The 20,084-nt window shown below is 43.3% G+C and overlaps 2 protein-coding genes and 1 pseudogene across 4 annotated transcripts in view; 1 reads left to right on the top strand and 2 right to left on the bottom strand.

The window, feature by feature from the left end:
* The window catches only part of LOC110485845 (EVI5-like protein), a 46,356-nt gene extending 43,076 nt beyond the window's left edge, over positions 1-3,280 (bottom strand). Inside the window, exon 1 of one of the 2 annotated variants that reach the window (XM_021557035.3) lies at positions 2,850-3,280. The gene's annotated coding sequence lies outside the window, so the exon portion shown is untranslated. The remainder of the gene's footprint in view (positions 1-2,849) is intronic. The other variant, XM_021557036.3, reaches the window with a different exon arrangement.
* LOC149978814 (uncharacterized) lies at positions 673-5,045 on the bottom strand. The gene is made up of 4 exons (XM_090194332.1): positions 4,482-5,045; positions 4,199-4,310; positions 3,870-3,934; positions 673-729 (listed from the first exon to the last, which is right to left on the bottom strand). The coding sequence occupies exons 1-4, from the start codon at positions 5,043-5,045 to the stop codon at positions 673-675; spliced, it is 798 nt and encodes a 265-aa protein (XP_090050458.1).
* Positions 5,046-11,310: 6,265 nt separating this feature from the next.
* On the top strand, positions 11,311-18,231 carry LOC149978813 (ATP-dependent RNA helicase DDX39A-like; annotated as a pseudogene). The gene is made up of 7 exons (XR_016485787.1): positions 11,311-11,517; positions 12,362-12,489; positions 12,914-13,187; positions 13,503-13,624; positions 14,968-15,102; positions 15,406-15,515; positions 17,916-18,231. The product of XR_016485787.1 is annotated as an ATP-dependent RNA helicase DDX39A-like (transcript).
* Positions 18,232-20,084: the final 1,853 nt, after the last annotated feature.

The raw sequence follows: 20,084 nt of genomic DNA, 5'->3' as shown, positions 1-20,084 counted from the left end.
GTTTGGAACTCCCTTTGTGCATGGAGGCATTGTCATGCTAAAACAGGAAAGGGCATCGTATAGAATGTCATTGTATGCTGTAGCGTTAAGGTTTCCCTTCACTGGAACTAAAGGGCCAATCCCGAACCATGAAAAACAGCCCCAGGCAATTCGTTATTCCTCCTCCAAACATTAGTTGGCACTATGCATTGTGGCAGATAGTGTACTCCTGGCATTCGCCAAACCAAGATTAGTCCGTCGACTTCCAGCGGGTGAAGTGTGATTCATCACTCCAGAGAATACGTTTCCACTGCTCCAGAGTCCAATGGCGGCAAGCTTTACGCCACTCAAACCAATGCTTGGTATTGCGCATGGTGATCTTAGGCTTATGTGCGGCTGCTCGGCCATGGAAACCCCTTTCATGAAGCTCCCGACAAACAGTTATTATGCTGACGTTGCTTCCAGAGGCAGTTGGTAACTTGGTAGTGAGTGTTGCAACTGAGGACAGATTTTTATTGACGCGCTACAACACTTGGTGGTCCCGTTCTGTGAGCTTGTGTGGCCTACCACTTCACGGCTGAGCCGTTGTTGCTCCTAGGCGTTTCCAATTCACAATAACAGCACTTACAGTTGACCGGGGCAGCTCTAGCAGGGCAGATATTAGACAAACTGACTTGTTGGAAAGGTGGCATCCTATAATGATGCCACGTTGAGCTCATCAGTAAAGGCCACTCCACTGCCAATGTTTGTCTACAGAGATTGCATGACTGTGTGCTCAATTTTTATACATCTGTCAGCAAAGGATGTGGCTGAACTGTCTGAATCCACTACTTTGAAGTGGTGCCCACATACTTTTTTTATATATAGTGTATCTGAGTGACTCAAACATTATAACAAAATCAATTGGGGGCCCCATGCCAAGACATTTGGGGAATTTTAGGGGAAACACTGTAATGTTGTTTTTGTAATATTATCACCCCTCTAGTATGTGATGTCTCTGAAACAATACAGTTATACTGATCTGTAGCATCCTGTATCTGGGCAAATATTGGTTTGCTTTGTGAGTAACTTTAACTAGTTGCCATTCCATTTCCGCTATATTCCGTGCTGTAATGTAATGTGCTTCCAAATTAATATGAACAACAGACTAGAAGGGAGCTTGTAGTAGCTGCAGTAGGGCAGGATACTGGAGTTTTAGACTTGATATGTCAGGTCATGGAGTTGCTCCCAGTATTTCAGCGTCAGCAGCACAGCAGGATAATGGAGTGGAACCTTTAGCACAGGGCAGGCCTCTGCTGATCGCTACAACCAACCAACCACAGTGAGAGAGCCGGTATGACGAACAAATAGACAGAACCTCCGAGATGCAGAGACAGACAGACAGGCAGACAGACACAGACATCAGGACAGGTTTATGATATCCCTCCCTCCTACTACGGTCCATATTGTGGCATTCAGCAGTTTTGTACGGCAGAAGCACGCCACAGCCAAGCTGGTGTAAAACACAAAGGCATATTAGTTTACCATTCATTCACAGTTCACCTTAGCATGGATTGCCATAACAACAGCAAGTAGCAGGGATGATGAGAAAGAAGTGAGGTTTACACAGCTGTGTGTAAATGCCAACTGTCACTTTTACTGAGCTGTAATGTTTAAATGTCCCATCCGTGTGTGTGTGGTAATCTGGTATAGTGTTTAATTTTAAAACAAGGTCATGAGGATGTGTGAAGATCAGATAATTGTTTTCTTGAGAGCAAGTGTTTCACTCTCTGTATGGTGAGTGCATTTCCTAGATAAGGTTAAAAGAAATTACTCTTTCTCACTCAACACACCCTGTGCAGGTGAAATCTACCCAGCGCTTTCACTTGGTGGTGCATGTCTCTAGTCTGTTCTATTCTAGTGTTTATAATACTAACCATAATTAGTCTGAAATGCAAGGTCATTTATTCCTTGAAAAGTAGTCCCCAAAAAGACTGAAAGCAGATGCTTGGGGCAGAATACTTCACTTTTTTTTAATAGTCAGCCATAATACCTCTTCCATAATAAAATGTTTGAGATTTTTCGCTCTCATCTTTTGGAGTAAAGCCAACCCAAGGGACACCCATTTCTGACTACAATATTCTAATGGCTGTAGCATGCCTTCACTAGCAAAAATAATACATCTGAAGGACAAATAACCTGCGTTGTATAGGCTACAAAGAACTGCCTGAGGATGTAATTACGTAGGCTTTTGCCTGTTTCGGTTTATGTGATGGCACTTAGCGCGGATTTCAGGCCAATATGCTAATGCCTATGGCTGCTACCTGTACAACAGGCTCTCGCGCTGCAGATGATGCTTCAGCTCCAGTATCTGTCACCAATTCAAATGTCAGTTCAATCCTATCTCTTGCAGTACAATGTGACAGAAGAAGGCTATTCAAAACATTGCAACGATTGTATAACGATATATGCAATGGAGGCCGCGCAAGCGAAGAGGCTACAATGTGTCCTCTTATTTCTGTGGGTAAAACTGTAGGCTACAGAAAAATAACGGGGTTTGTAGCCTATTTCGGCTATTTTCTTTTTTGTTGCCTTCCCTTTCCATTTGAGGGGCTTATTCGCTTTCCGGAAATATGCAAATGAAGACCACTGTATTAATTCGACAAGAGAGAAATGAAGCAGTATCAGCACCGCTGTCGCCGAGTAACCTCTGATGAAGATTAAGGCTTCCTCAATGTAAAAATACACTAAGCTTTGTTTTGGAGCAGAAACGTGAACTTCGCTCGGTCCATCTACACGTATGACAAATATTTATGTGACACCTGAAATTATAACAAGAACAACAGTAAATAATGTCTAAATACATTTATAAATAAAACAGCAATGCCCACCTGAATGTTCCCATAATCGAAGCGGTTCTTGCTCGTAGCTGCTATGTCATGCCGGCAACCACGAAACTAGCACAGAATAAAACCTTCACGATGTCGACTTCGCCGCCTTATGAAAAATACAGTAAGAAATGCGACGCCAAAGCCATCGCTCGTGCTGCTGTTTATTAGAAAATGCGAAGTCGCGCAGCTGTCCGTCTGTCGGCGCTTCCTCAAGAAGACCTATAACTAGCTATAGGCGACAAATACTAGACAGGGAGCCGTCCACCCTTTCTCCCCTGTCCTCCCCAACTATGTTGTAATACAAATAAGGCAGACATTAAAATACCTTTAAACAGCAGCGTCAATCATTAATACAAATCATAAACAGAATGGCGTGCTTCAGCGTTTCTACACCATTTGCCGTGAGGTGGTGCACACACCAATCAGATTACAACACACGCATGATTGGCATGTCTAAAGCCAATGAATTGGCTTAATTAAGGTACCCTTTGTAGTGACACCGCAATGATCCACTCATGTCTATTCTTTATTCTGCGGGGAGGCGGGGCTTGCATACAGTGGCGTGCTTACTCTATAGTGCTTAAGAGATTTATTCCCTCTAAAAAAATATAAAATTGGGGAATTATTCAAATGTAACTCTTATTATGTCAATTGCAATTAGGTTAGGGCATTATTATAGCCTATACTGGCTATAATGACTGGCACCGTGAGCATACTCATAACAATGATACTGTAGCAGACAGCAAATTGACCTTAAGAATCTATGGCATGCAGGTGGGTCTTTAAAAAAAACTCAAGAAGAAGAAGATCAAAATAGCTGCAAGTTGTGTTTATTGAATTAAATGTGGTGTAATAACATGAGTTGTGAGTAGGGGGGTTGTCTCTCTCCCTCTTCTGTTGGCTTTGAGAGTTTATTTAGAAAGTGGGTTGGGGGAGGTGGCAGCAGGGTTTTCCCAATCTCGTCTTCTGCACAGTTACTCTTTGCATTTTTTTTTTAAAGGGGAAGCAAAATAGTTTTGCCAGGGCGGCTGTGATCCGCGGGAGGAGAGCCTGTTTTTTCTTAGGCTCATCTACAGCCACAGTACCTGAACAGGTGACAGAGAACAAGGCATGAAATCAGGGTCGTGTTCATTAGGGTACACAGTAGCAAAATATTTTGAAACAGAAAACAAAAACAAGCATTTGTTATTGGCAAGTTCAAGAAAGTTCGTCCCTGTTTTAGTCCGCGGTCTTCAATTTAGTGGCTAATGAATAAGACCCTGATAACTTCATCATAGTCTCCCGTCCTTACATTACAATAGTGTGCTGAAGACAGATGCACATGTTGACTGACAGAAATGAGGACTTACTATCATTGCCAAGAGGAGACACCTTGTTCTTCTTCTGGTTCTTGTTATTTCCTCGCTTCTTCTTTCCTGACTTCCTCACTTCTTTCTTCATAGCCTCTTCCTTCTCTTTCCTCTTAGTAGAGAGAGAAACAGATATGAGTCGATGCCTCACAATCAAACAGCCCAAATAAAAAAACGATCACCTAGTTCTTGGCCGTCTCACCTGTGTGGAGGTGATGTCCTCGAGGTCTGTGGAGAGGGCGCTGCTGATGGGCTAGGTGCTTTCAGAAAGGTAGCTAATTACCTGGGACTTCTCAGAGATGGCTGAGCTTGCACTGGTCTTTTCCAAACCAGTGCTGTCATCAGCCATCTCCTCTAGGTCCTCTTCTAGGGTTTCCCTCCAAACCAGGAGCTCCTCGGTGAGGGTGACGTCACTCCTTGAGGAGGTTGAGGAGTGTGACCTCCCACTACCACGGCTCCTCCTGGCTCCAAAATGGCATTCGAAACTCCAGTCCTCGGAATAGTCATCTATGACTTGTGTGATGGTGTCCGCCATGCACCTGATGGCTCCCTCGCTACCAGAGCGTGCGGCACGCAGTTGAGCCCGGTTGGAGTCCGAACGCAGGGACAATCTTTTAGCCGCAGTCTTCACGATGGCCTTCACCGCATCCTCCCCACTGAATTGGATCCTCTCCTCCAGGCCAAAGACGACAGAGATGTCAGCATACTTCAGGGCATGCTGGACCTCCACAAAGAGATCCTTCATCAGCCTGAAGGGGTCATTGGCCCTCCTTGTCTGGGGGGACTCTGAGACCTCCAGTCGGCAGATGATGCCGTGGAGAATAAACTTCAGAGTCTGGGGGCTCATGACGGTGGCCCAGGGAGTGCTGCAAAGGAGGATGTGCTCCTTGCCTGGTAGGAGGGAGGGAATCTTCTCCAGGGGGTCCTGCCTGTTCTTGGTGGGCATCAGGGAGCTGTCACTCATCTCGGAGACCTCAGCCCACCCTACCTCTTCTTCCAGAGTCTGGGCAGGAGCTGCCCATGCTGCCTGGGTTGAGGTGGAGGGTTTAGGGTATGAGACAGTCATGACACTTACAACCACCTCCTCTTCGTCCTTGGGTGAAGAGGAACACGGAGAGCCAGGGAACCTTTCTCTGGCACCGGAATCCAATCCTAAGAAAACACACTCATATTCTGAACTGTTTCAAAGCCACATCCATGTATAACACTATGCAGTATCTAGTACATTTACTATAATGATAATACACTGGTTATTACACAAGTTATTACATGGTTATTACTGGTGATTTGGGCAAAACAGGTTATAAGTGTACCTTTCTGGATGATGAGCCTGGCCTTGTAATCGTCGTTGCAGGTACTGTTCAGGATGTCTCCCACCCTGGTGGTCAGGACCTGGCAGACGGCCCCTAGTCAAATCAAAATGTATTTAATACAGGGGTGTCAAACTCATTCCATGGAGGGCTAAGTGTCTGCGGGTTTTAGTTTTTTCCTTTCAATTAAGACCTAGACAACCAGGTTAGAGGAGTTTCTTACTAATTAGTGACCTTAATTCATCAATCAAGGGTGGAGTGATACCCTGCAGAAACCCGGCCTTCTATAGAATGAGTTTGACATTTGATTTAAAGTAATTCTTCACACATAACATGTCTCCAAACACTGTATAGAAAAATAAGAAAAAAAGAGGAGAGAAAATGAAAATACCATTACTGACAATAAGAGAAAAGAAAGAAGGGGAATGTGCGGGTGCAAAAACGGTAAAAACAACATAATAACTAACCTAGTGCCTCCTTGTTGTCATCGGAGAGGGAGAGGGAGCTGGAGGACTGGAGGGTAACTTTAGTGCCCTTCTTGATAGCTGGCAGGACACCTACAGAAAGAGGATCGTAGACATTAGTGGATCCTTCCACCATATATCGTTTTAGAATTCTATCAATAAATCCAGGTATTTTGAAAGTGGAGATGAACACCCACTGTAACTGGTTGTTTGAGTTAGAAGAGTTTGAGGCAGTGCCAACATACCAACTACTTGGCGGCTTAGTTTTTTCACCCCTGACTTAGCCTCCCTAGACCTTCTAGCCTTGATAACCTCTGTGGCCTTCTTTTCTGCCTTTGCTATATTTGCCTCTCGGCTGGGCCTGGGGCCTTGCGGGGGCTTCGGCACAAGGTTCTGAGACAAATAACAACAGTGGGGAAATCATATCACCATAGAAACCACATTTTCACCATAGGCATGATGGTACTGAGTGACATGTCACATAAGGGTTAACCTTAGAATTAGAATCAGAATTAAAATCTGAATTCCAATACTATTAGTTCTAACTAGTAGGTGGTCCATGTGTCTTAATGGCGTTATTATCGCGTTGTAAACTGGTTTTCAACCCTTCGTATTACTAGATTGCAACCAACTGGCCTCCGTGACAACCAGACGTTTTGCAACAGAACTAAAATATGTTTCTTACCTTTCGAGGGCTATCCTGGAGGCAGTCTACCAGGGCTGGCAGGCTTAGTCCATCATGGCCAGCGGAATGGACATCTGCTATTCGAGGGCTATCCTGGAGGCAGTCTACCAGGGCTGGCAGGCTTAGTCCATCATGGCCAGTGGAATGGACATCTGTCTGGAGCACTTGCTCTCTAGCACTAGCTTGGAGGGTCCCAGCCTGGGGTATAGGAACATAAGGACATACATATAACTTAAGCCCTCCATTATTATACCCACTTTTCCAACTATAAACCATAACCTTAGAATTACAATCAGAATTCAAATCTGAATTCCAAAACTATTAGTTCTAACTAAACTCAGCAAAAAAAGAAACGTCCTCTCACTGTCAACTGCGTTTATTTTCAGAAAACTTAACATGTTTATGGTTCATTGAACAAGCATGGGAAAAAGTGTTAAAACCCTTCACAATGAAGATCTGTGAAGATATTTGGATTTTTACGAATTATCATTAAAATACATGGTCCTGAAAAAGGGACGCTTCTTTTTTTGCTGAGTTTAGTAGGTGGTCCATGTGTCTTAATGGCTTTATTATCACGTGTAAACTGGTTTTCAACACGTCATATTACTAGATTGCAACCAACTGGTCTCCGTTACAACCAGACGTTTTGCAACAGAACTAAAAGACGTTTTCTTACCTTTAGGGGGCTGTCAATGGGGCAGTCTACCAGGGCTGGCAGCCTTAGTCCATCATGGTCAGTGATGTCTGTCTGGAGGACCTGCTCTCCAGCACTAGCTTGGAGGGTCCCAGCCTGGGGTATATGAACATAAGGAAATACATTTAACCTTAGCCCTCAATTAATTATGCCCACTTTTCCAACTATAAATCATATCAATCTGTTTTTTACAGCATATAGGTTATACTACCAAGAAGATAGCCTCATTACATATCAAGAGGGATAGCCCCAGAATGAACAAACATTTTTTCATCACTTATGAGTCTTACTTTTAGAAGAATGTTTCTCAACGGTTTATGATTTCTATCCATTGTGCTTTCAGGCACCCTTCAGATTGGACCTGACTTTTTTTTAAATAAACAAATACATTTTAAAATACATTTCAAACATTTTTTTACAACATCTTGGCCAGTTATGCTGTACTTACACAGAATGTCGTCTTTGTCCACTCAAAGTGATTTATTTGAACATGAGGATGACTGTCCTTTGCAAAGCATCAACTCAACTGAGGCAAAAGCAGCGCACTGAACATTTTCTTGAGTTCGTTTACGTCATAGGCTTCTATATTCCATCGTACATTATGACGTCAACTACAAAAGCACAGAGCGACCACTCGGGGAAATTAATGCATTGTTTCTGATCACATACGATATCTGAAAAATGTTTACAATGTAACCCAATTAATTTAGGTTCAGTGAGGTTTTATCGTATTATATGGATAAATGTTGCCCTCTGTTGGCCATAACTGATATATTATAGTCAAATAAATCAAATCATTGATGGGTTTGGTGAGGGAAGACAGATGTAGTAAGCTAATATGATCAGGGCATGCACACATATTGCCCATGAATGAATAAATGTTTTAAGCCAAATGTCTATTTGTCCAAGACAGTCATTGTTACGCCTTTGCCCAAATTGCCCAATATAGCTTCATGTCACACATCTATCATAATTTATACAAACTGGATGAATGCAGGCTGTTGGTTTGTAAATGTTGTAAATAAATATGTATATAGTATGCATATGTAACAGTTGTTAAAGTACTATGTGAATTTCACCAGGTTCATATATTAATATGTCGTGTTGATTTGTTATTATGCATGCCTGCATCCTGGCTGAAGTGGATGGAGTGTGTTCTCACGTCTTGCCCTGCGTGCTCAAATCGTTTTGATGCACTGAGAGAGGTAGTCACGCTTTTTATGTCTTCAGAAAAGTTGGATTATTTTCAGTACAAAGTCATACACACAGTGTTTTGTTCATGAATAATGATGTGTATTTAGAGGTTACTCATAAGTGAATGGTATTGTTAAGATGCACTTGTAATTGTACTTTTTAGGATGATATCAACATTCTGAATTCAACATGTGGTTAATAGCTAGCTAAGGTATTAGCAGGCTATTTATTGTATGTGTGAACGATGGCTAGCTCCTCGAATGATCCCAGTCCCTCCTATTGTGCATCTGCTGTAGAAAGAGGCTACGATTCGCAGAACATATGTGCTCTACAAATGTTTGATTTCCTTTTGGATGCAGGTATGTGGTTTTATCTTTGTAAAATATGTTATGTATAATAAGGAGAGACTATTAATATTTTGTATTCGAAAATCATTTTGATGCACTGAGAGAGAAAGAGGCGACGATTCTCAGAACATATGTGCTCTACAAATGTTTTATTTCCTTTTGGATGCAGAGAGTGAGTTCTGCTTGATTAAAAATACCTGATCTCCAAAGTCCACGTCTATAGTCTCAATCAACCACACACAACGCAGAGTTAGTTACAGCGGTGCAGTATAGCACCGGTTACACATATTCTTATTATTGTTTCATTCACTTATCTTTTTGACCTGCACTGTTGGAGTTCAGATCTTAAGAATTTCACTGTACCCTACAATTACTACTGAATAAAGCTATCAGTGTTGTCAAACAAGAAATGATGCCTACAATTTAGTTTATGGCAGCTGGCGAAATCCCGCCTTCTTCTTCTTCTGGCATTTTCAAGATCGGCATTAAATTAGACGGTTCGTTTTCAGGCCGGTTTGGTGAGATTGCCTTTAAAATGGACCAATAGTGGACACGAATACACGAGCACAGTGCTTCTAGACTGCCCCTGTGATACTCGAAGCCGATTTTAATTGCATAAAAAAAATTCAGTATTGAGTAATTTTCAATATCTACATCAATTGTAAATAATAAACATATTTTTCTTTCCATAATGCTCACAAATAGTAGCCATGTTCGAGTATATTTTTGTTAAAATCTTTGCGAAAACCTTGTGCAATCTGGCTAGCTAACTAACACATTTAGCATTGCGTCAAGCTAACGCTAGTACTAGCACGGTCATGTCAGTTAGCAGTTAACTTCTGCTAGCAGTGTGTCGCAGGTTGGTTCCGAGAATTACATTTTAGGTCAAGTTAGGCCCTAGAAATGTCTTGCTCGTTATTAATTTGAGCCAACGTTATTTCTGAATATTCACCTTGCATTTGGAACCTATTTCCCTTTATAGCACTTTGCTGTCACAAAGTTTGAATGAGGAGGCGGCTGCCATTGTTTGTGCGGAGAGTGAGGCATGATTCCTTGTTCAACTTGATTGAATCGGGCAACTGGCTAACTACTGTAAACTGAGTTGTGTGGGATTCTGTGTTTCACATTATAGCCATTACCATATGATTAATTATTATCTGATGTTGGTTGTGTGAGGTATCTGCATTTGTGCACTGGAGCATCCATTATGAGATTAAACAACTGCTTGCTACTTGCCTGTTTGTGTGTGTGACAAGAACTGAATAACATGGTGTGACTTGCATGTTGCAAAACTGTAGATAACAGCCCAGCAGATGCTTTGTCCTTGTGTTTGTATGTAACAATATTGAGCACATGGTGTGACTTGCTGTATCTTACAAAGTTGTGGTTAAGCAGGCATAGGGAGGCGTGGTCATCACGAGGTTTAACTGAGATGGAAAAATACTGAACAACACAATAGCAGGAACTGAGCAACTGTTATAACTAGGCTGCGATACCAGAACAGTAAGAATCTATACATCGACAGAGGGAGGACTCCAAGAAGCGCCAAGAGGCGGGGACCCGCCTGAGCGTCTGCGATAGGCTGAGCAAGTTTAAACCACGCCCGGCCTCTACTGTGATAGGCCAACAGGCTGGTTGGAACTATGTCATCACAGTATAAGAACAACTGTTTACGTACATCCTTTCAGTTCTCTGTTCTGCCCTGCGTGGTATTACAGCGTGCCCGTATATACGAAAGTTGCATTTGCCATTTATTACTTATAAATAAAAAAATACATAGTATACAATCGGTGACTCATTGTTATATTTATCCTGATACCAGATTCGAATTTACGCAACTCTAACAGTTGCAGGGTGGTCGCTGGTCCAATCCTTGTTTCTAGCTAGGTAAATTGTAATGATTATGTGCCAAATGTATTCGCTTCCCATTTTGCGTAGTGTCCAGCTTTAGCGGTGTGCGTGCGGCCTGCTACTATCATTATTAGCAGCTAGTTAATGCTATGTAGAAATAAACATTAGACGAGTGTTTCCCAAACTCGGTCCTAAGAACATCAGGGGGTGTACGTTTTGGTTTGTGCTGTAGCACGACACAGCTGAATATGCATCAAGCTTTGACTGAGTCAGCTGTGTAATGTTGTGGGGGAAATGTGCACCCCTTGGAGTTCCAAGGACCGAATATGGAAAACCCTGTGCTAGACGGTGATGTTTCACAAGGATTCAATTCAGAAAGTGAAATTACAAGAATTGGAATCCTCATGTAATATAACTAAGGTCAGATGGTGAGGAATTGTACATAGATTATTGAATTGGCATTTCAATTAACCTTCTGAATTTACTGTATTGTTGATGCAGCGCCCACCCCCAAACTAGTCTCCAGTTTTTCCTAGCTTCAACTAACGCAAGTACCCCTTCTCTAGAATGGCAGAGAACGACGTTGACAACGAGCTGTTGGACTATGAAGAGGATGAGGAGCCTCAGGTTGCCCCGGAGACCGTCACACCTGCGGGCAAGGAGGAGGTAAAGGGCTCTTAGTCTCCACCCACAGCTCTGGCTTCTGAGACTTCCTGCTCAAACCAGAGCTGCTCCGCGCCATTGTCGACTGTGGCTTTGAACATCCCTCTGAAGGTGAGCCTCACATGCACTTCCCACCTTCAACCAAGGACTGTTTTTGACTTTGTCCATTCTGTGTGTGTCAAATAGCACCATATTCCTGACATAGTGCACTACTATTGAGCTGGGCCCATAGGGCTTTATTCAAAACTAGCCCTGTGTGTGACTGGGCCCTGGTCGAAAGTAATCCACAATATATAGTGTGTCATTTGGGACTATGAGTTATACATGTATGCCCCTTCAAGCATCACATCATACTTAAACTGGTCATCTCTGTATACCTGTCGCAAGACCCACTGGTTGATGCTTATTTATAAAACCCTCTTAGGCCTCACTCCCCCTCCCCTATCTGAGATAACTACTGCAGCCCTCATACTCCACATACAACACCTGTTCTGCCAGTCACATTCTGTTAAAGGTCCCCAAAGAGCACGCATCCCTGGGTCGCTCCTCTCTTCAGTTATCTGCCCTAGTGACTGGAATGAGCTGCAACAAACACCCAAACTGTACAGTTTTATCTCAATCTCTTCATTCAAAGACTCAATCATGGACACTTACAAAGCAGCCACAACTGTCAGTGTGATGTGTTGTCTACCTTCTTGCCCTTTGTGCTGTTGTCTGTGCCCAATGTTTGTACAATGTTTATTGCTGCTACCATGCTGTGTTGTCATGTGTTGATGCCTTGCTATGTTGTCTTAGGTCTCTCTTTATGTAGTGATGTGTGTTTTGTCCTATATATATATTTTGTTAATGTTAAATCCCAGGCCCCAATCCCCGCAGGAGGCCTCTTGGTAGGCCGTCATTGTAAATAAGAATTTGTTCTTAACTAACTTCCCCTAGTTACGTTTCTGTCTTTCAGTCCAACATGAGTGCATCCCACAGGCCATCCTGGGCATGGACATCCTGTACCAGGCCAAGTCTGGTATGGGCAAGACGGCTGTGTTTGTACAGGCCACCCTGCAGCAGATTGAGCCTGTGTACAGGCAGGTGAATGGTTGAATAATGAAATTAATCTCTACATTGTGGAAGCAGCAACTGAATTGCTGTTACATCTTCATGTACTAAAAATAGCTTTCGATGGAGAATCCATTGAGTGCTTTGTAGTTTAGGAATAGGCTTAATGTGTATCTGGGGATACTTGCATAAGAAAGTGTCTAATCGCCAACTTTATTTAACCTTTATTTGGACTAGGCAAGTCAGTTAAGAATAAATTCTTATTTACAATGACGGCCTACCCCGGCCAAACCCTAATGACGCTGGGCCAATTGCAGTCTGAATTTGTTCTCCTTTTAATCTCACTGTTTACACTGCTGTTCTATCCTATTGGATAATCTTGTGTGCTTTTTGTTTCTCTGCTGTCCAGAGAGTTCTGTATTAAACATCCTCCCCTACCTCTCTCTCTGTCTACCAGGTGTCTGTGCTGGTGATGTGCCACACACGAGAGCTGGCCTTCCAGATCAGCAAAGAGTATGAGTGCTTCTCCAAGTACATGCCTACCGTCAAGGCAGCCGTGTTCTTCGGGGGCCTGTCTATCAAGAAGGACGAGGATGCGCTGACGAAGAACTGCCCCCACTTTGTATTGGTAACGCCCGGCCGCATCCTGGCCCTCATCCGCAACAAGACCCTCAACCTGAAGAACGTGAAGCACTTTGTCCTGGACGAGTGTGACAAGATGCCAATTCAGACCACAGTAGGACAGGGGGGCTGATGCCAGATGTGAGTGACGGGAGCAAGGAGTAAGTTGAAACGTCACAGAGGAACGGTCAATTGAAAACGTGTTCCAATGTACCTACTAGCATACCACTTAGAATGCGCTTCTAATACACGGTCCTACTAAGTAGTAGTGGATCTTGGAACAGAATGGGATAGATGGTGTGACTTAAGTAAGGATTTAGCCAAAACGTAGGGAAGTATTTACATTTTATGTAGTCGTCGGATTTCAGGCTGAGTGGGTTGACTTTTTTTGTGACGGCCATATTCTTTTCCTTTCGTTTCTCCCTCAGACATGAGGCGTGATGTTTAGGACATCTTCAGGCTCACACCCCACGAGAAGCAGTGCATGATGTTCAGCGCCACCCTAAGCAAAGAGATCCGTCCTGTCTGCCGCAAGTTCATGCAGGATGTACGTTGAAGGGTTTCTTATAACCTGTGGTTATGTACATGTTCTGAAACTTCAAGTTGCAGTTTTACACACACACACACACACACACACAGATGAACCCATCTCCCTAAATTGCACCTTGAAGAGGCAATCGGCAGTATAAACATTAATGAATCATCTACCTCGCCCCTGTTTTGGAGGGATAAGTCTGGAGAAATTTAACCACTCTGAAATTCGTATATTTATATGCAAGGACTGACCGTCAATGATATCAGAATTATAATTTTGACCATGTTTTGAGACTATATAGTTTATTTTTGCGTTTACTTTGTTTACAAGCATTGGAATGAAACAAGCTTGTATTTTGGGTTCTGATGGGGTACGAAAGTTGAACTAAGCTCATGGGCATTTGTTATTCTTCTAATTTTAAATGTCTAAAAATGGATGTAGAAACTGCAGATTGACCCCTTTTAAAAAAAACATTTTAAGGGATTTTGGATATGGCTTAATTTTCATGTAGGGCCTCCCGGGTGGCGCAGTGGTTAAGGGCGCTGTACTGCAGCGCCAGCTGTGCCACCAGAGACTCTGGGTTCTCGCACATGCTCTGTCGCAACCGGCCGCGACCGGGAGGTCCGTGGGGCGACGCACAATTGACCCAGCTTCGTCCGGGTTAGGGAGGGCTTGGCCGGTAGGGATATCCTTGCCTCATCGCGCACCAGCGACTCCTGTGGCGGGCCGTGCGCAGTGCACGCTAACCAAGGTTGGCAGGTGCACGGTTTTTCTTCTGACACATTGGTGCGTCTGGCTTCCGGGTTGGATGCGCGCTGTGTTAAGAAGCAGTGCGGCTTGGTTGGGTTGTGTATCGGAGAACGAGTGACTTTCAACCTTCGTCTCTCCCGAGCCCGTACGGGAGTTGTAGCGATGAGACAAGATAGTAGCTACTAAAACAATTGGATACCATGAAATTGGGGAGGAAAAGGGGTAAAAATATTTACTAAAATAAAAAAAATATGAATCTGTCTCACAAGTGGCCAGAGTTGACCCTCTCTTAACCTGGGTCTGGGGATCTGGACATTTTCGGGAGGAACAGTCCTGGCATTAAAGCTATAAAATTAAAAATAAAGTTCCATCCAGCTCTAGTACTAGTAATTGATGTTCACAATCACATTTGTAGTTCTTCATTCACCAACACAGAATGTGGTTTACTCCTGTTTTTCACATAATGTGGCTAGGTTTATAAAACTGCCCTAAAGAGTGACACTTTCCCCATGTTCTATTCATTAGGGCACACTAGCAAAATGTTTAGCACTGGAAGTCCTGGTAGTCCCTCCCTGTGTTTGGTGCTTAATGAATATCTCCTGTAGCCCATGGAGGTGTTTGTGGACGATGAGACCAAGCTGACGCTGCACGGCCTGCAGCAGTACTACTGCAAGCTGAAGGACAGCGAGAAGAACCACAAGCTCTTCGACCTGCTCGAGTTCAACCAGTTACGGACAGAGGTCTTTTCAGAGAATTTAATGCTAAAACCTAATTTATTTTAGTTTTAATCTGAGTGAGTTGAATGTATTTTGTCCATGGATTTGAAAGTCACATTTTTAAATACAATTTTACTCATTCAAGTGAACTAAGTCTATGCACCAACAAAGTTTCTGCCTGTGAGTTTTATGCCCTGTGTTTTTCGTCTTCAGAGTGTAAATTTATTTGACCAGGGTAAAGCCAGGGTGCCATATCAGATGCAGCATGGGTTTTGTGCCCCATGTTTGTCTTCGGTGTCTCACTGCCATTTTCTCCCCTGTCTGAAGGTGGTGATCTTTGTGAAATCTGTGCAGCGCTGTGTGGCTCTGTCTCAGCTGCTGGTGGAGCAGAACTTCCCTGCAATCGCCATCCACAGGGGCATGGCCCAGGAGGAGAGGTGGGTTCTGATGGAGAGGAAAAAATCACTGGCTAAACCCTACAGTCTATGCACTTGTTAAAATCTGAGCAGTTTTGATTGGTATAAGCAATATTAGGATATTGCTTACACTTCAAGTCATCTCAGATATTAATAAGTGCATAGGGTTTAGGGGTAGATTTGGGATTGGGTCTTGGCTTTCATTGGGAATTTCTGATTTGGACAAAAGCATGTCCTCGACTTTTCCATCCTCTTATCCGTAAACCGATAAGTGGTTGAGGAGTGTCAATTCGTTAGTAGGCAAACGGTGTCCTCGCCTCCTGCTGAAGAAGCATACAGTGCCTTGCGAAAGTAGTCGGCCCCCTTGAACTTTGCGACCTTTTGCCACATTTCAGGCTTCAAACATAAAGATATAAAACTGTATTTTTTTGTGAAGAATCAACAACAAGTGGGATACAATCATGAAGTGGAACGACATTTATTGGATATTTCAAACTTTTTTAACAAATCAAAAACTGAAAAATTGGGCGTGCAAAATTATTCAGCCCCCTTAAGTTAATACTTTGTAGCGCCACCTTTTGCTGCGATTACAGCTGTAAGTCGCTTGGGGTATGTCTCTATCAGTTTTGCACATCGAGAGACTGAATTTTTTTCCCATTCCTCCTTGCAAAACAGCTCGAGCTCAGTGAGGTTGGATGGAGAGCATTTGTGAACAGCAGTTTTCAGTTCTTTCCACAGATTCTCGATTGGATTCAGGTCTGGACTTTGACTTGGCCATTCTAACACCTGGATATGTTTATTTTTGAACCATTCCATTGTAGATTTTGCTTTATGTTTTGGATCATTGTCTTGTTGGAAGACAAATCTCCGTCCCAGTCTCAGGTCTTTTGCAGACTCCATCAGGTTTTCTTCCAGAATGGTCCTGTATTTGGCTCCATCCATCTTCCCATCAATTTTAACCATCTTCCCTGTCCCTGCTGAAGAAAAGCAGGCCCAAACCATGATGCTGCCACCACCATGTTTGACAGTGGGGATGGTGTGTTCAGCTGTGTTGCTTTTACGCCAAACATAACGTTTTGCATTGTTGCCAAAAAGTTAAATTTTGGTTTCATCTGACCAGAGCACCTTCTTCCACATGTTTGGTGTGTCTCCCAGGTGGCTTGTGGCAAACTTTAAACTACACTTTTTATGGATATCTTTAAGAAATGGCTTTCTTCTTGCCACTCTTCCATAAAGGCCAGATTTGTGCAATATACGACTGATTGTTGTCCTATGGACAGAGTCTCCCACCTCAGCTGTAGATCTCTGCAGTTCATCCAGAGTGATCATGGGCCTCTTGGCTGCATCTCTGATCAGTCTTCTCCTTGTATGAGCTGAAAGTTTAGAGGGACGGCCAGGTCTTGGTAGATTTGCAGTGGTCTGATACTCCTTCCATTTCAATATTATCGCTTGCACAGTGCTCCTTGGGATGTTTAAAGCTTGGGAAATCTTTTTGTATCCAAATCCGGCTTTAAACTTCTTCACAACAGTATCTCGGACCTGCCTGGTGTGTTCCTTGTTCTTCATGATGCTCTCTGCGCTTTTAACGGACCTCTGAGACTATCACAGTGCAGGTGCATTTATACGGAGACTTGATTACACACAGGTGGATTGTATTTATCATCATTAGTCATTTAGGTCAACATTGGATCATTCAGAGATCCTCACTGAACTTCTGGAGAGAGTTTGCTGCACTGAAAGTAAAGGGGCTGAATAATTTTGCACGCCCAATTTTTCAGTTTTTGATTTGTTAAAAAAGTTTGAAATATCCAATAAATGTCGTTCCACTTCATGATTGTGTCCCACTTGTTGTTGATTCTTCACAAAAAAATACAGTTTTATATCTTTATGTTTGAAGCCTGAAATGTGGCAAAAGGTCGCAAAGTTCAAGGGGGCCGAATAGTTTCGCAAGGCACTGTAAGTGTCCTTTGCTGAAGTTGAGATCTACCCCTCCCCTTTCAATCAGCTGTTTACTCTGAGAAGCATGCACATATTTAAAACGATAAGTAGCATATCGTTTTTATCCATACAATGTCTAGCTAAATGTCTTTTACTACTTTACACATTTTAATTTGGGATTACACCCCTGTAAATGTCATTTGCATTATGTGTGAATGGAGTCTAATTTCATACAAGCACATTTCCTCCTCTCCTCAGTTACTGTTGACTTTTTTTCAAATCAAATTGAGAATCTCATTTACTTGCACATTTTCTATAATAGTCATGTAGAAGAAGCTGTTATCCAAAGGGACTTAACAAGAACTTTCTCTCAGACAACATGTTTGTGGGTCACAGTTTCAGTGTACCCACAGGAGTGAAGCAGGATGTATAATGCCTGTTCTACTTATTCTAAATCTATGGGTGCCCCCCTTCCTCCCCCAGGCTTTCCCGATACCAGCAGTTCAAGGACTTCCAAAGGCGGATCCTGGTGGCCACCAACCTGTTTGGCCGAGGGATGGACATTGAGCGCGTCAACATCGTCTTCAACTACGACATGCCCGAGGATTCTGACACCTACTTGCACAGAGTGGCACGTGCAGGCAGGTTCGGGACAAAATTCATTATATCGGTCCATGGCCCTGTACAGCAGATGTTATCTAGAATCGAGATGAATCTCTTTGATGGTAAGCTTGAATGAAGAACAGACACATTTGGGCTAATATCATGTCATCCGGTAAAGCTCTTTCAGACTACCCAAGTTCCTTAAACGCAACCACATTTAGAAGAAGAATAGCTTCCTGAATTCCTAGTGTAGCAATAAGCGCCCTCCTGATAATCACGTTTCCATGAATACCAAGGGGAACATGGCTTTAAAATATACACTTCCACCATCCTCCCTCCAAAGGAATTGCAAAGCAATGCGATGTGACTAATAATTTATTCTGCAATGGTAGTGAGTGTATTGTCGGAGGGGGGCTAGGCCGATCTGACCCTGATCAGGTCTGTGATTCAATAAGATACAGATTAAAAGGATCACCAGCACTGCTGCGTTAACCTCAAATGGATTACAAACAGATTTAACACTGTACACCAACATAACCCCGGATGCCCTTGCATTTGCCTAGGCATTAACAGAAAATACACACATAAACGATACACGGTATGTCCATGGGATTAGTTTAAGCCTCACTTTCCCAAAGTAGATGAACCAACCAGATCCTCTTTTCGGGGGCACTGATCGAAACTGATCTGGGACCAGTATAGTTAGTGTGGCGTCAAAAAGAAACCATCTGACTTAAAACTATTACTATTACACCTGTGCCACTTTGGTACAATAGCCCCAGTACATTGTGTCACCAGTTGATTGTGTGTTCATTCAGCTCTATATTAACACCATATGAAACCTCCCTCTGGGGTTACAGAACAGGTCTGGATAGTTTGCCACACACACTGGAATGGGCCAATAGAGAGGTGACGTTAATTATACTCCCAGAGAGAGTGAACTGTGAACTGAGGTGAATCATTCCTGTACATTACCAGACACCAGTGAGTGATCCTAGAAAACAAGTGCAACCAAGACAACAGCTCTGGTGAAATGGTTGCCCGGGCTTGTTTATCATAATAAAGGGCAAGGCCCTGTTCACCTGACTAGGTGGAGAAATAGATGGGGGGCGTGGTATTGGGCGTGGCCAAGAACGCCTTCTCCGACCAACATTTTTAGAGGCCCTCCCATGGTAGCAGAAACAAAATGTTGCTGTTTTAAAACAATTTTGTCTGCTATTCGCAATTCTAGACATTTTGCCATGGGGAAAAGAAAGCATTTTACAGTTTAATTAAGCTAGTTTCCTGCAATTCTACACATTTTGCCATGGCTTGTGTTGTGTTCTTATGCTACACTTCATGACCAAAAGCTTGTCAAACATCTCATTACAAATCATGGGCATTATTATAGAGTTGGTCCCCCCTTTGGTGCTATAACAGCCTCCACTCTTCTGGGAAGGCTTTCCACTAGATGTTGGAACATTGCTGCGGGGATTTTCTACTTGCTTCCATTCAGCCACAAAAGCATTAGTGAAGTCGGGCAATGATGCTGGGCGATTAAGCCTGGCTCGCAGTCGGTGTTCCAATTAATTCCAAAGCTGATCGATGGGGTTAAGGTCAGGGCTCTGTGCAGGCCAGTCAAGTTCTTCCACACCAACCTCGGCAAACAATTTCTGTTTGGAACTCCCTTTGTGCACGGAGGCATTGTCATGCTAAAACAGGAAAGGGCATCGTATAGAATGTCTTTGTATGCTGTAGCGTTAAGGTTACCCTTCACTGGAACTAAAGGGCCAATCCCGAACCATGAAAAACAGCCCCAGGCAATTCGTTATTCCTCCTCCAAACATTAGTTGGCACTATGCATTGTGGCAGGTAGTGTACTCCTGGCATCCGCCAAACCCAGATTTGTCCATCGGACTGCCAGCTGGTGAAGCGTGATTCATCACTCCAGAGAATGCGTTTCCACAGAGTCCAATGGCGGCAAGCTTTACGCCACTCCAGCCAATGCTTGGCATTGTGCATGGTGATCTTAGGCTTGTGTGCGGCTGCTCGGCCATGGAAACCCCTTTC

Source organism: Oncorhynchus mykiss, chromosome 13 (genome assembly GCF_057628025.1).
Source record: "Oncorhynchus mykiss isolate SJ-2025 chromosome 13, ASM5762802v1, whole genome shotgun sequence".
Lineage (NCBI taxonomy): Eukaryota > Metazoa > Chordata > Actinopteri > Salmoniformes > Salmonidae > Oncorhynchus > Oncorhynchus mykiss.
Note: the sequence above shows the minus strand (reverse complement) of the source record. Positions and strands in the feature narration are given on the sequence as shown.